The following is a 13,966-nucleotide window of genomic DNA, read 5'->3' on the forward strand; positions in this document are numbered from 1 at the left end:
TTACCTCTAGAATACCACAAGCGATAGTCTATTGTTCCTTGGAAATATTTGAAAATTCTCTTCATTTCATTGACCCAAATTTCTTAAGGACTTGCTTGAAATCTAAATACCTAGCCCATTGCTTACATTACGGGTGGGTATGAAATAGTTAGGTACATCAAGCTTCCAATCATTGATATGTATTATTTTTTATTCATAAGAGAGATTCATCCTCTTTACTTAGTTTACATCTAGTCACCACGGGGGTACAAACTGGCTTCTATTCTTTCATCCCAAATTTCTTACATTTTTCATTTAGATAATTAGATTAAGAGATGAATATACCATTTTTATAGTAGGTAATTTTCAATCCAATGAAGAGGGAAAACTCTCTATCACTGACATTTCAAATTCCTTTTGCATTACCTCAATGAACTATTATCACATTTGTTCCAAATCATTTCCAAATATAATATCATTTACATACACCATAATAATTAGCAACTGATCATCTTCAAATTTAATGTAAATATTGATATCAACAGTCCCTCTCTTAAGACCTTATAGTTGGGTATATTTGTTTAATATCGAATACCATGATCTTGGAGCTTGTTTCATCCCATACAGAACCTTATTCAATCTGCAGATATATTCTTCATTCTCTGGGACCAAAAAGACTTCTCGCAATTCTATATACACTTCTTCATCTATGTCTCCCTTTCATATCTATTTGACATAATTTTATGTTCTTATAAATAGAAAATGCTAGAAACATTCTAATGGATTTTAGCCTTGCTATTGGTGAAAATGTTTCTTCAAAGTATATTCCTTCTATTTGTGCATAATCCTTGCTGACCAATCTTCGTCTATTTCTTAAAACGTCTCCTTTCTCATTTAGCTTATTCTTGAAAACACATTTGATGCCTATAACCTTTTTACACTTGGGTCGCGGGACAAGCTCCCAAGTTTCATTTTTTCTCAATTTGTTCCGATTCTTCATTCAATGCTTTTTCCCAAAACTTGTCTTCACTAGTGTGACTAAGCTTTTTGGGCTCAATTTGTTAGAGAAAGGTAATATTTGCATGACTCAAACTGCCAATAAATTTCCTTCTAGTTTGGAGACTCAACCTTTGATCACAAAGTATTTTAATTTTTGAGTTTTATTGTTGCAGATATTTGGATAGGGACTTGTTCCTTTGCGTTGGATCTTCTTCCTCATCATCTTCTACAACTCCGTCTTCTTCTTGATCTACATATCTGAGTGAAGAATCATCCTCATCATTTGACTTACCATTTTCTTTAGACTTCATCAGATGAGGTAGCATTTATCAACTATGAGATTTATGTAATCTTCAACCCTTTTTGTCCTCTTGTTGAATCACTTGTAGCCTTTGTTGTTGACTAAATATCTAAGTAATATACCCTCATATTATCTAGAGTTAAAATTTCCAAGGTATTTATCGTTTCCCTTAATATAATATTTACTCTTAAATACCTTGAAATGTTTTACATATGTTGGTATTCCTTTCCACAATGCATGAGGGGTTTTGTCATTGTTATGCCTGAGTTATGTTCTTTTTTCTAAGTAAAAAATTGCTTGAGTTTGTTCTCGCTAGAAGATGTGTGAAACATGTCCTTCCTCCATCATTACTCTGGCCATCTCCTGAATGGTTTTTTTTTCCTCTAAACTACCACATTCTACTTCGGTGTTCTTACTACTGAGTACTACCTATTTATGCTATTTTCTTCACAGAAATGTTCAAACTCTTTTGATATGAATTCTCCTCCTCTTTCATATATGAAGAATTTAATCTTGATTTCCTTCTCACTCTCAACTCGGGCCTTAAATATTTTCAACTTACTCAAGGCTGCTAACTTTTCTTTCAGTAACATTATCCAAGTAACCCTAGTAAAATCATTAGTAAATAAAATGAAGCATCTTTCTCCTCTTGGACTATTTGTTCTTATGAGTCCATACATATTCATGTGAACCAACTCCACAGGCTTAGAAGATGGAAACTCCTTTATTTTGAATTGTGTCCTTATCTATTTTCCAAACTAACAAGACTTGCAGATTGGACTATCGGGCTTTAATAGTCTTGTTAAGCCTTTGACTACCCTTAAATTACTAATTTTGACTAGATTGTGGAAATTTACATGCCCCAACCTTTTGTGCCACAACCATGTTTGATATGTTTTTCTTAAGTAGAAATTCACTGTGGAATCATCAAACACATACACATTGTTGTGAGTTTTGATTTCCTTTCCTACCAACTTTTCATTCTTATATTTTTATATCTCATAGTCCTTTGAGTGAAAAGTCACATCATATCCATTTTCACATATTTTACTTACACAAAGTAGGTTGTCCTTGAGACCACGAGATATAGGACATTTTTTTCTTGGTATTTTCTTCTAGACTAACTATTCCCTTTCCTTTAATTTGTGTTAGAGCATTATTTCCAAATGTGAGATTGCCTTTGCTTTTCTATTTTAGAAATGAGAATTTACTCTTGTATCCAATCATATGGTTACAGAAACCACTATATAGATACCATTTTCCTTTCTGTTCATGTGCATATAAAGCAATACCATACTCCTCATCTTTCTGAGTCTTATGTTTCCACCTCTTCATGTCTCTACTGATTATTCATATATTTGTTGTCTATCTGGAGAATCAAAATCAGGGAAAATTTTAAGAACCACCCCTAAATTTATAAATATAATAAATGGGCGAATCTCCATGGTATATAGGAAAAATGGAAGGCGATTTTATCAATAATATAATATGTATATATAATTTTTTGGCGAATCTCTCACGAGGCATGGCGAATATTTTACTCAATTATAAAATCTTGTAAGATCTTGGTGAGTCTTTCACTAAATAATAAAACTTTGTAAAGTCCTAGTGAATCTTAGCATAGGCTAAATGCTGGTTTAATTCCCCCATTTAAATAGGCTACATTCCAGGTGAATACCATGGGTCAATACCATGTGCCATTTTGGTGAATACCATGGGTCAATACCATGTGCCATTTTTATTTTTATTAATTCTAATATTAGGGTTAATAATGGTTTTTTGCATGGTATTAATAACAATCTAGTCCATGGTATTTGTCCCATAGTATTTTGGCCATAGGTTTCACCTAAATATAACCCATTTTTTGAGTGTTCGTAAATATAAGGTGACTTATGGAGTAAATATAAAAAAAATGTTTTATTTGTTTACCATACCTCTTTTTTATTTATATTTTTATTAATTTACCATACCTTTTTTATAAATATGGCATTTGGTCCATAGGATTCACTTAAATAAAACCTCTTTCTTGAGCCTTCATAAATAGAATGAGGGTTATCGACTAAATATAAAAAGAGGTTTTATTTATTTATGATACGTCTAGTTTATTTATATTTTTATTTATTTACCATACCTCCACTTTACTTATATTTTTATTTTTTTACACCCTTATATGTATATAAGGTGACTTATGGAGTAAATATAAAAGATGTTATATTTATTTACCATACCTCTCATTTATTCATATTTTTATTAATTTACCATACCTCTTTTATAAATATGGTATTTGGCCCATAGGATTCACTTAAATAAAACTTATTCTTGAAAATGGGCGAGTGGATGCACTTAAATAAAACATATTCTTGAAAATGGGCGAATGGAAGGTTGTAAGTCCTAATTTCAAGGGCTAAATTTACCTTTTTTACCCTCTCCCTTAAAATAAGGTGGGCTATTTGAGGTGATTTGTAAAAATGTACTATGATACAAAATATTCGCCCACTAAAAATTTAAAACCCCTTAATTCCCCCAAAGGGCGAACATTCGCCCCTAAAATTATCCTTGATCAAAATTTATGTTTCATTCATTTTCCTTCTGTACAAAGTTATTACATTTTAAAAAATCAATTTCATTCAGAAAGGAGGGGAGGGGGAGAGGATTTTTCATGGCCATCAAATGAATTTATAGATATAGTATTTTGATAGTATCTAGATATGAAATTTTCATCTATTTCAACTTTGACACTTATATTGTTAATGGATTTATGTCCAAAAATGTGACATGAATAAAAATGTCAATAGAATAATTTTGGGTACCTGATACCTTTTTGTATCCTTCATTTATCATCACTAGTTCTTCCTTTTAACTCCATTTAAAATCTATTCATGGAGGATTTTGAATCAAAGTACTTAGCTTCTTCTCGTCTTCTACCTAAGAGGTGGAAGAGGTTTGTTGATGGCAGTTGTGTCAACTAGTCCCGTGGTAAAGAAAGATTGGAACTGTTTTTCCTCCATCTTAATAATCAATCTAGTTCTATAAAGTTCATTATGGAATTTGAACGTAATGGTAGTCTACCCTTCCATGACATCCTCCTCTCAATGAATGATTATGGCTTTTTTTCTCATTAGGTATTTCATAAGAAAACTCATACGGAACAATATCTGCATGCTAATTCTCATCATTTCTGAGCTCAAAAGTTTGGTGTTCTTAACACCTTAGCGACTAGAGCTTTAAGAGTTTCATATGAAAACCATATCAATGAAGAGAAAGAACATCTCGTAAGTGTTTCTCTAATAATTGGTATAGTAGATGCCAATGTACTAAGGCTTTCCTCATAGGTGAAAAAGGCCCTAATGCTAAGAAAGATACGAGGGATCGATTTTTTGGTGTTCATTTTCCTTTCATCCAAGGGACCACTCACAAGATTGTGAAGATCCTAAGGAAGCATAAGGTAGCTTCAACCTTTAGGCCTTTAAATACCATTGAGAGCTCCCTTAAATCTGTAAAAGACCTAGTGGACGCGAAGAATATGAAAGGCTTTTAAATTATGCCATGCTCTTGTGGGACTCCCTACGTTGTTGAGAATGGTCACTTGATTAATCAAAGGATTCATGAACATGCTGCTAGCATCAAGCATGGCACAACCCACTCGTCTTCTTTGGTGGAGCATGCAGCTAAATCTAAGAATCATGTTTGCATTGAGGAGGCCCAAGTCGTTGCTAGGGTTAGTCATTTCCATCATCGTAAATTGAGGGAGGCCCTAGAAATTGAAAAAAGACCCAATAATTTGAATAGAGATGCTAGTTGGAATATTAATAATTGAGGGAGACCCTAGAAATTGAAAAAACACCGAATAATTTGGAAAAAGATGATGGTTGGAATAATAGTAAAAGTTGGGTCTCTGTCCTATCGTCCATGTTTTTAAAGCTTCTTTTTGGCATTTATTTTGTTTGTTTGTTTATCTATGTAGGTATTGGTGTCCTTTGTATAGTATTTTTTGTTGATCTATTCTTCATTAGAGTTTATTTTCTTGATCTTTCATGTTTTTTTATGTATTTTATCATTATATTCATTCTTATCTCCTTTTAGTATTTTTCTTATTTGTTTAATGGGCCTCAACCCTGTATTTTATTGTTGACACCGTTTTATTTATTGATTACTTTTCTTTCAATATATATATATATATATATATATATATATATATATATATATATATATAGTTTTCCATTATTATTTTTAATTTAGTTTATTTTATATGCATTAATTTATTTATTTATCAAATGATCTTATCTCATTTAGTGTTTTGACTCATTTTTATAATTTTTGACTTCCCTCCTTTAGAGTTTGACTTTGACTTTTTTTTAACAAATTAATTTAAATATTATATACTTATTAATATTTTTTAATAAATTAATAAACTAATATCCTTACTTAAATATTAGTTTTAAAAAACTAGTAGTTTAATATAGAAGTTACTTCATAATATTTGTTGTTAATATTCTCTTTTCAAGCCTTTGCCATGGTCTCCCTCTTAATATGGGTCCTAGTTGTTGGTTAGAAAAGGGTCAGCCAAAAAATTCTCTTATGCGAATAATTATTATTACTTAATTTATTTATAATATAAGATTTAGATACTCCCTCTTGATATCGGTCCTCATTATGAAACACACTTGTTGGTTAGAAAAGGGTTCACCAGAAAATTTTGTTATGTGAATAATTATTATTATTTAATTTATTTATAATATAAGATTTAGATAGTTCCGCTGAATTATAAATTCATATTTACATTGAATGACATTTTCTCACCTTAATCATTCTCAACTTTCAATGCACTCGCTAACATAGCCTTGGACTATAGGGATAAAAATAACCATAAAAGAGGCCCATTACTAAATTGTCTCGCCATCGAAATCTGTAAGACTTACTATTTTCCAACCCTACAACAACTCCTAACAAACTAAAAAAAAATTATACACAAATTCATAACCATTCGACATTAGCAACTATAGACACTAAATAGACCAGTTATTACCCTTAACTAATAGAAGTACATTTATTTAGGTCCATGATTTTAAGCACATCTGATTTTGTTTTATGTGTATTATTCTATTCTAGTTAAAAAGTTAATTTTTGGTAGGGGTATTTTCAAAGTGGTGTATGAGATTATATACGAAATTAAAAATCAGCACTTATCATTTCTATATCAATTAAAATACCATGTAAATAGATTTTAATTATTTTTTTGAAAAAGTAATATTAACTAATAATATAATTTAAACATTAGGTTTTATAATCTATTAATTTTAATTGAGTTTAAATGGTGGTTTCTAACATTGGTTATTTTATTATTTTGTATTTTGTTAGAAGTATATCAAATTAATGTTCTTAGTTTAAGTTATAGAAATTTACAACTATCAAATCAATAAAAGTTTTTTTTTGTTACAGATCTTTATGCTTGTTTTTATCCTTCAAAATTAGATCAACTGGTTAGCAACTTGGTGTAGTTGGTTTCAATGGTGTGGTTGGTTTCAATTAAGATCTATTCAAGAGTTCCTACCAAAATGTAATCAGAGTTCCTGCCAAAGATGTACTCATAAATATATTTATATGGTTTATTTTGTAGATATTCTAATCAAAATGACACAATTGTCAATGGACCTGTGAAATATAGCATAAACTCTCAAAACAATTTGTTACAATGTCATGTTACAATGTCATTTCCTGATAGCAAAGTCAATACAAGTTGGGTTGGATTACATTTTCCATTCTAAACAACTTTACAAATTAAACAACCTAAACTTATGATTCTTAAAAATCTCTTACAAATTTGAAACAAAATTGAAAAGAATTGGAAAATACCTATTAAACAACTTTACTTTAGATTTTGTTACCTATCTAAATACTTGTTTTTATTTTTCAAAGTTAGCTCTACCTATTAGAAACATGGTATGGTTAGTGTCAATTAAGATCCATTCAATATTAGCATGCTAAATTATAATCAGAGTTCCTGCCAAAGATGTAATCATAAATATATTTATATGGTCGATTCTATAAATACTCTAATCAAAATGACACGGATTGTAAATGAACATGTCAAATATAGCATAAACTGCGAAAACAATTTGTTACAGTGCCATCTCGTGATAGCAGAGTGAATACAAGTTGGGTTGGATTACATCCTACACTAATAGGCGTATGAAGTTTGGAATAGAGCTGATGATGATCATGAGATTAGAGGACCTCCCTTGAGGTATTCAGTCAAGGCCAGCGCAACGAGGCCAATCATGGCAAAACGCCCATTCAACATCTCTGCCCCAGAAGACATTATTTCCTGTGATTTGCTCTCTTTGGACACTCCCTTGAACATGGGTATCACAGAAGCAAGCGTGAAGAGAAGGGAACTTCCAATAAACAATGGAACTCCTCCGCTGGCCAGTTGGGAGATGAGGTCTCTCCCGCTCGCTATCTCCACCCCGACAGCTGAGACGAATCCGAGCATGGCGAGTCTCCCATTTATGGTTTCTGGGGCTGGCCCACTGAAAGCAAACACGTCCTTAAAGTTTGTGCTCACCTGCATTATTATTTATGTCAATTCAATTTAGTTCAGTGCATGGCAGTGCAGTGCATGTTAATGTAAAAATTGGTGCTTGCATAATCGCTTACCGTCTCAGGAGGGGTAGATGCTGATTGCCATGACTCCGTTTGCCATGACGCCTTCGATTGCCATGACTCCTTCGGCTGTGGATCCACATGAGTCAAATTAAGTTATATATAGAATAGCATAAAACCTTCTCTTCGTGGGTACGAAAACAGCGACAGAATTACTAACCCCTGCCATGCATTTTACTCGAAGCTGCCTGCTGGTTGTTGACCTCTCAGCTGGCCTCCGTTGCAGGAGCGACGCCCCATTCATCGCCATGAGTGATGCATTTACAGCGGCCATAATCGCAATATAATAATGAACACTATGTATGAGAACGAACGACAAGATAATGAACAGATGAAATAACTAAAGAAGAATAGTCACTATTGATCTGTTATGAGACTCCAGGGCTGGTTATTGTGATATATATGAGGGTGTTGAGGCCATATGGAAAACTCGAGGGGCATTCATCGAACGGTAAACGCTTAGCCAAGTCGAGGTTTCTCTTCCTCGGACAATGCTGCCACGTGGTTGGATAAAAATTGAGACGTACAACCGCACATGTATAACGTGTAGGGGTCGTTCAACGTCGTGACTTGTATAACGTGTTTCCATCTTTTTTAGATTTTTAATCATCAAATAATAAGAGGGCATCACCATCACTATTGGAGGCGGTAGAGTTCATTCAAATAATAAAAGGGCATCACCATCACTATGGGAGGCGGTAGAGTTCATTCAAATAATAAGAGGACATCACTATCACTATTGGAGGCGGTAGAGTTCATTCAACGTCGTGCTGGAACTTATGAGTTGGTGTAAATCAAGTTCTGAATAATTTCCAGCCTCGTGTATCCTTTCCGCATAAGGGCTACGATAACGATCGATTTCAACAAGTCGCACACCCATATTCCAAAAATCTTTAGAGAAAAGTAATTACACGATCAAACTATTGGAACAAGATAAGCTAAAAACTCAAAGCCACTATTTGGTCTGGGTTTGAATCGTGATAGGTGGGCTTATTTTCTATCTTAAAAGACTAAAGAAGGTTTGGAATGTCCATAGAGAGTATGGGTTTTCAAAGGGCGTTGTCTAACCAGCCAAAAATTTAGGATTTCGTTTTTACATAGGTCTAAGAATTTTAAAAGTTTGATTTTTATATATTCTATTATAACCAAATTAGTACGTGAGAATAAGACTGGTAAGTAAATAAGTAATTTATTAAAGGAATTAGGTTGAGGTGCATATGGATATGGGTATGTGGGAAACCAATGGGGTTTGGATATACCTATGTGCAAATGAGTATTTGGGGAATAAATTGACTTATCTATTTAATTTTCTCCCTATTTGAATATTTTTTAGGTTATGTAGAGCTTATTTAATGGTAATTTAATATATTAGTATTTTTTGTTTTTTCTTCACATCTTTCATTTATATGATCAAGAATCTTATGATAAAGGAATTTGTGATGCATAATGGGCGATGCATATAGGTTTATTTGATTTGGAGTTATGGTGAAAATTATATTATTAACCTTCTTTTAAATTCAAGTTTCTTATCCAATAGTAAATGACATGGGCGTGTGTTATAGACATATTTGGGCAATGCAACCCCAAACTCATATGTCCATAAACTAAGGACTCCTTAAGTCCCTAAAAGTGTTGCTTCATCCCGTAAAGGATCATGGTCAGCTCATTACATCATTTCCCAGAAGTTCCACCTGAAAAACTACTAAGAACTCGCGAAAACTCAACCATACAGACTCCTCTATGGGTAAGGTGTGATGCATACTGACTGCCTAACTTGCAAGGTGCGATGCATACTGAAATGGCCTTTTGTGGGGTACGATGAACGAAAATAGACAAACGGCAGAGACAGTTTGCAAGGTGGATGATCATGGAATCTTCCAAAAACTTCTCTTGTGACACTTGCCTCTCTGAATTCGCCGAGGGATGAGTAAGAGATCATTGAAATCTCCAAGTGAAACCAAGAACTATCACTCGAATGACACTAATCAAAAACCCAGAGCTGACTCACACCCTTGTAAGACATCTATAAATGGATCCCTCATCTAAGAGATATAGAGGTTGGAATTTGGTATTTTGTAGGAAAATGTTCTTGGTTTGTTGGTGAGAAGAGACATTGTATTGTTGGGTGATTTGCTTGGTCATGAGGCGAAGAGGGCTTCTACGACTAGTAGGATGATGCTGGATCAAATAGGTGGGTTGTAATCCTCTCTTACATTACTATCAATAAATTTCTTTGAGTTTTCCTCCATATAATCATGTATTTGTGAATCTTATTGTTTATGAATGAAATTGTATGGTCAATGTGTTTCTGATTCCGCATTGTTTATGATGTTTTAGATAGAGATGCTTTGATAATTTGTTGCTACCTTGATTCTACAAGTACTCTTTGAAGGGGGACAACTAGAAGAGGAGTGGAAAATTCTATCAAGAGAAGGAGAAATCAAGCTAGGATCAAAGCTAAAGATCAAGGTTGGTCCTCTTTTCTTCTCTTCCATCTATCACACTTAAAGGAACTCTTGAAAAGCTTTCATTGTTTGTTTCTAAGATACCTACCCGTCTTAGTGGGACTAGCAGTTCGAATTGACAATAGTTTTCCCTGAAACAAAATGGTGACTCCGCTAGGGAATGAATAGTTTGTCTTGTTTTTTTATTGTTTGCTTTATAAACTACAGACGGAGCCTGAAGTTAGTCAGCTAGCCTTCGAAATGCCTTTGCTATGGAATTGCGAAGTAGATAAATGCTGCTTTAGTCAATCTCCGGGTTGGTTTATGAACTGAACATCTGACTTACAAAGAATTCTAAGTGCCCTTGTGGTAGCTCAGAACCTCGTTAGATCTTACCCTTATTCTTTGTGTTTACTGTCCATCATTACTCAGCCTAAATCACTGAAATTAGCTGCAAATTTTGAGCAAAAACCAAGCCCAGTTTCGCTCCCTGGCCCCTCGCACTATCTGTAACTGTGTAGCCTCGATGCATCGCACCTCCCATGTGTTGCAGGTGATATACATCCCTGCTTCCCTGTGTTGCAGGTGCGATGATTGAGTGATACTTTTTTCTTCTCTGAAATTTGGTTTTTTCTCCTTGTTTTCAACTTTATTCAGTAGTTTTGTTGTTCATGATCAGTACCTTCTTGCTGAAACTATCTTCCTTCACATTATTTCAGCCTCCATCAGTTGGGAATTGTAAATGTTTTTGTGTATTTGTCAATCGTTTACAATCTTCCTTTGTCGAAAGTAGCCAAATCGAACTATCGTTTTTGATGCAAGTGTCGTAATCGTCATTTTAGATCAAAAGAAGAGCATTGTAAAGTCTTCCTCTTCTATATAGTTGATTGTACTTTGGTCACTATACTTGATTTTGAAATTATTAGTATTTGAAGTGTCGAAAATAGTTTTTAATTCGAAATCGAAAAGTTTCGTATTAGTCTTCCTTTCGTTTTGAAAAGAAAATTGTTAGTATGTCTCTTTGAAAGAAAATAGTTTAGATCTGTACTTAGCTTTCTTTTTTGCCATTCACACATTAAGAAAATGGAAAACAAATACAAGCATGTACATCTGCATTTTGACTGCATGCGAAATTTGATTGAGGAAAGTGCATTTATTATATGCTCTATGCTCTCTGCTGAAAGAAAATCATCATATTCTTTCCTTTATAGCTAGGATTTTCATTGCTAAAAGAACATAAACGACTGTTTATCATTTTAGATTGCATATTTAGGAATTTCACATCTACATCACGTGGTGAACCTTGAAGGGCAAACTTCTAAGCAATATCAACTCTAAAATAAACCTCAATGAACATGGAAACACTTTGGAACCTAATGCAACACATCTAGAAGTCTTGGCGAGAGACGTGTTTTGGCATTGTAAAACCTGGTAACTATCATTTTCATCCTCTTTGATACGACAAGTGCCAGTACGGACTTGTGCTCCCCATACCGTCGAGTATATATTGGGAGACCACAATAGGCTGATATCCTTTATCATTAGGAAGTAGTGTTTGCCACCCTATCGATCGTAATGCACTAAACACAAAATTTGGGAAGATTGACTGTCGTACATAAGTCCTTGGTAATTTCTCTATCATTTATCACCAAGGTGTATTTTGTAGTTTTACGATCGGTTTGGTAAACCCTCTGTCTAGACTTCCAGAGCAATCAGTTTCGTTCCTTTTCGACTCGTTAAAAGAAAAGGTCCATCTGAGCACTTGTCACTTCAGGCTCATTAAAAATGGAAGGCGATTAGAGTCACCTTTAGCTTTTTCTCAACTCTTAAAAATTGAAAAAGAAAGTTGTGACAAAATGTCTTAAAATTCATTTAAATCGGAATAACATTTTTCCAATTTAATTTTTTAGTCAATCAAGTAATCTACAATCATGGAAGAAAGTCAATCAAAACCCCGTCGTTCACGGATACTAGCGAGTCAACTGTCTTTGACACCGGAAATGAAACCATCATGGGCAAAGCGTTCTTATTTAACTGAGTCAAATTCACCTGATTTGTTTGAAACTTGTGTTCCAACATCGTCAGAGACTATAGTTACTCCAATTATCTCTAGTACATCTACCTTTACAAAGAAAGTTTCACAGTTGTAAGAGGACATTAGAACTGATCCTAGTGTAACAGTTGACACCTCCATTCCTGAAGCAGCTCCACCTAGGATTGATCCAGAAACTAAAGTTCACTTACCTGAACATCTGGAAGTTGAATTCCAAAATTCAGAAGGTGTCACCCCTCCAGTATCTGTTACTAAAGAAGCTACACTTTCTTTGGCTCCAGAAATATTTTACGGGCTCATCGGTCTACCTCTTCCACCTTGATTGATTACTATAGAAGAGATAGTAGAGGATCTTCCACCCAGTACTCCAGTGCATTTTGGAACTGGGATCCACTTACATCCTTCTACTACGGAAGTTAGTTCTTTTTCATCACAAGTTCCTGTCAAATCGCTAGGAAATCTTTTGGATAGACTAAATATGTCTGAACAACCATCAACATCTAATACTGTGTCAACTGACATAGCTACGGCAGAGCTACTTGCAACCGTTCCTACAAGGATTACTGGTATACCATCTATCCCCCCTAGTTATCAACAATAAGCTGAAGTCCAATGAGGGACTGTTTTGACGACATGGTTTGTTCCTATTTCTTCATTCAGAATCTCATCTGGTATTTCTTATGTTGAAGCTTAACAAGTTGATCCAATGTGTCTTCAAAGGCCAATCTATCCTTTAAGTACTAGATTGCCGCCATATGGGGGCAGTATGCCTTTTCATTGTTCCCTCCTGGAGAACAACCATATGAGAGTTTACAACAAAATTCAAGTCAAACTGGAATTACATCCAGCGGTTGAGTACCAATACTGCCTCAACAACCAAGGGCTGTATATTCAATGCAACCAGTCCATCCTGTATCGAATATTCCCACTACACCTGCTATTGTGACTGTATTGCAAGTAGAAGTGCTACCTGTTGTATGTCAACCTCAAGTCTCTCAGGTTGCAATATAACAGCCTCTCATATCAGCAATTCAATCACAACCTTAGGTCAGTGACTCCTTATTTTGAGCGACTCATGCTCAAACATGTACTATCACTTCACATCTTGGTCAATCATCTAGTATTGGACAATAGAAAATGGTCCAACAACCATGGCTGGTTCAATATCAACAACCACAATTCCAACAATCATACCAAGGACCTGAGCAACAAGTCTTTGTAAGTAATGGGAAACCACATTTCCAAAGCGGTTATCAACAAGCATACTATAATGGTTATGCCCATCAACCTTATCCAAGTTACCAACATAAAATACATTATGCTGGTATGCAAAAACCTGTTGCTCGGGCGATTCCATCTTATCTTGGGTATGCTTCGCCTAACCTGAATCAATAGTTGCCCTTTGTACAAACTTTAGGATTACCAGATCTAAACCATTTGACGAATGATCCAACTACTTACACCCCTTGGTGGCTTGCGATTCCTCATAAACTTCCCTCTGATATTCCTAAATTCAATGGAAATCCA

The 13,966-nt window shown here is 34.3% G+C and overlaps 1 protein-coding gene across 1 annotated transcript; it reads right to left on the bottom strand.

Annotated features, from left to right (window-relative positions):
• Positions 1–7,309: 7,309 nt before the first annotated feature.
• LOC149148494 (early light-induced protein, chloroplastic-like) lies at positions 7,310–8,297 on the bottom strand. Its single transcript, XM_089439888.1, has 3 exons — positions 8,103–8,297; positions 7,937–8,011; positions 7,310–7,844 (listed from the first exon to the last, which is right to left on the bottom strand). Exons 1-3 carry the CDS (start codon positions 8,214–8,216, stop codon positions 7,497–7,499), a joined length of 537 nt encoding a protein of 178 aa, XP_089296014.1. The 5' UTR covers positions 8,217–8,297; the 3' UTR covers positions 7,310–7,496.
• Between the last annotated feature and the right edge of the window lie 5,669 nt (positions 8,298–13,966).

This window comes from Pinus tabuliformis, chromosome 9 (genome assembly GCF_031772625.1).
Source record: "Pinus tabuliformis cultivar Carrire ecotype Pingquan chromosome 9, CPIR1, whole genome shotgun sequence".
NCBI lineage: Eukaryota > Viridiplantae > Streptophyta > Pinopsida > Pinales > Pinaceae > Pinus > Pinus tabuliformis.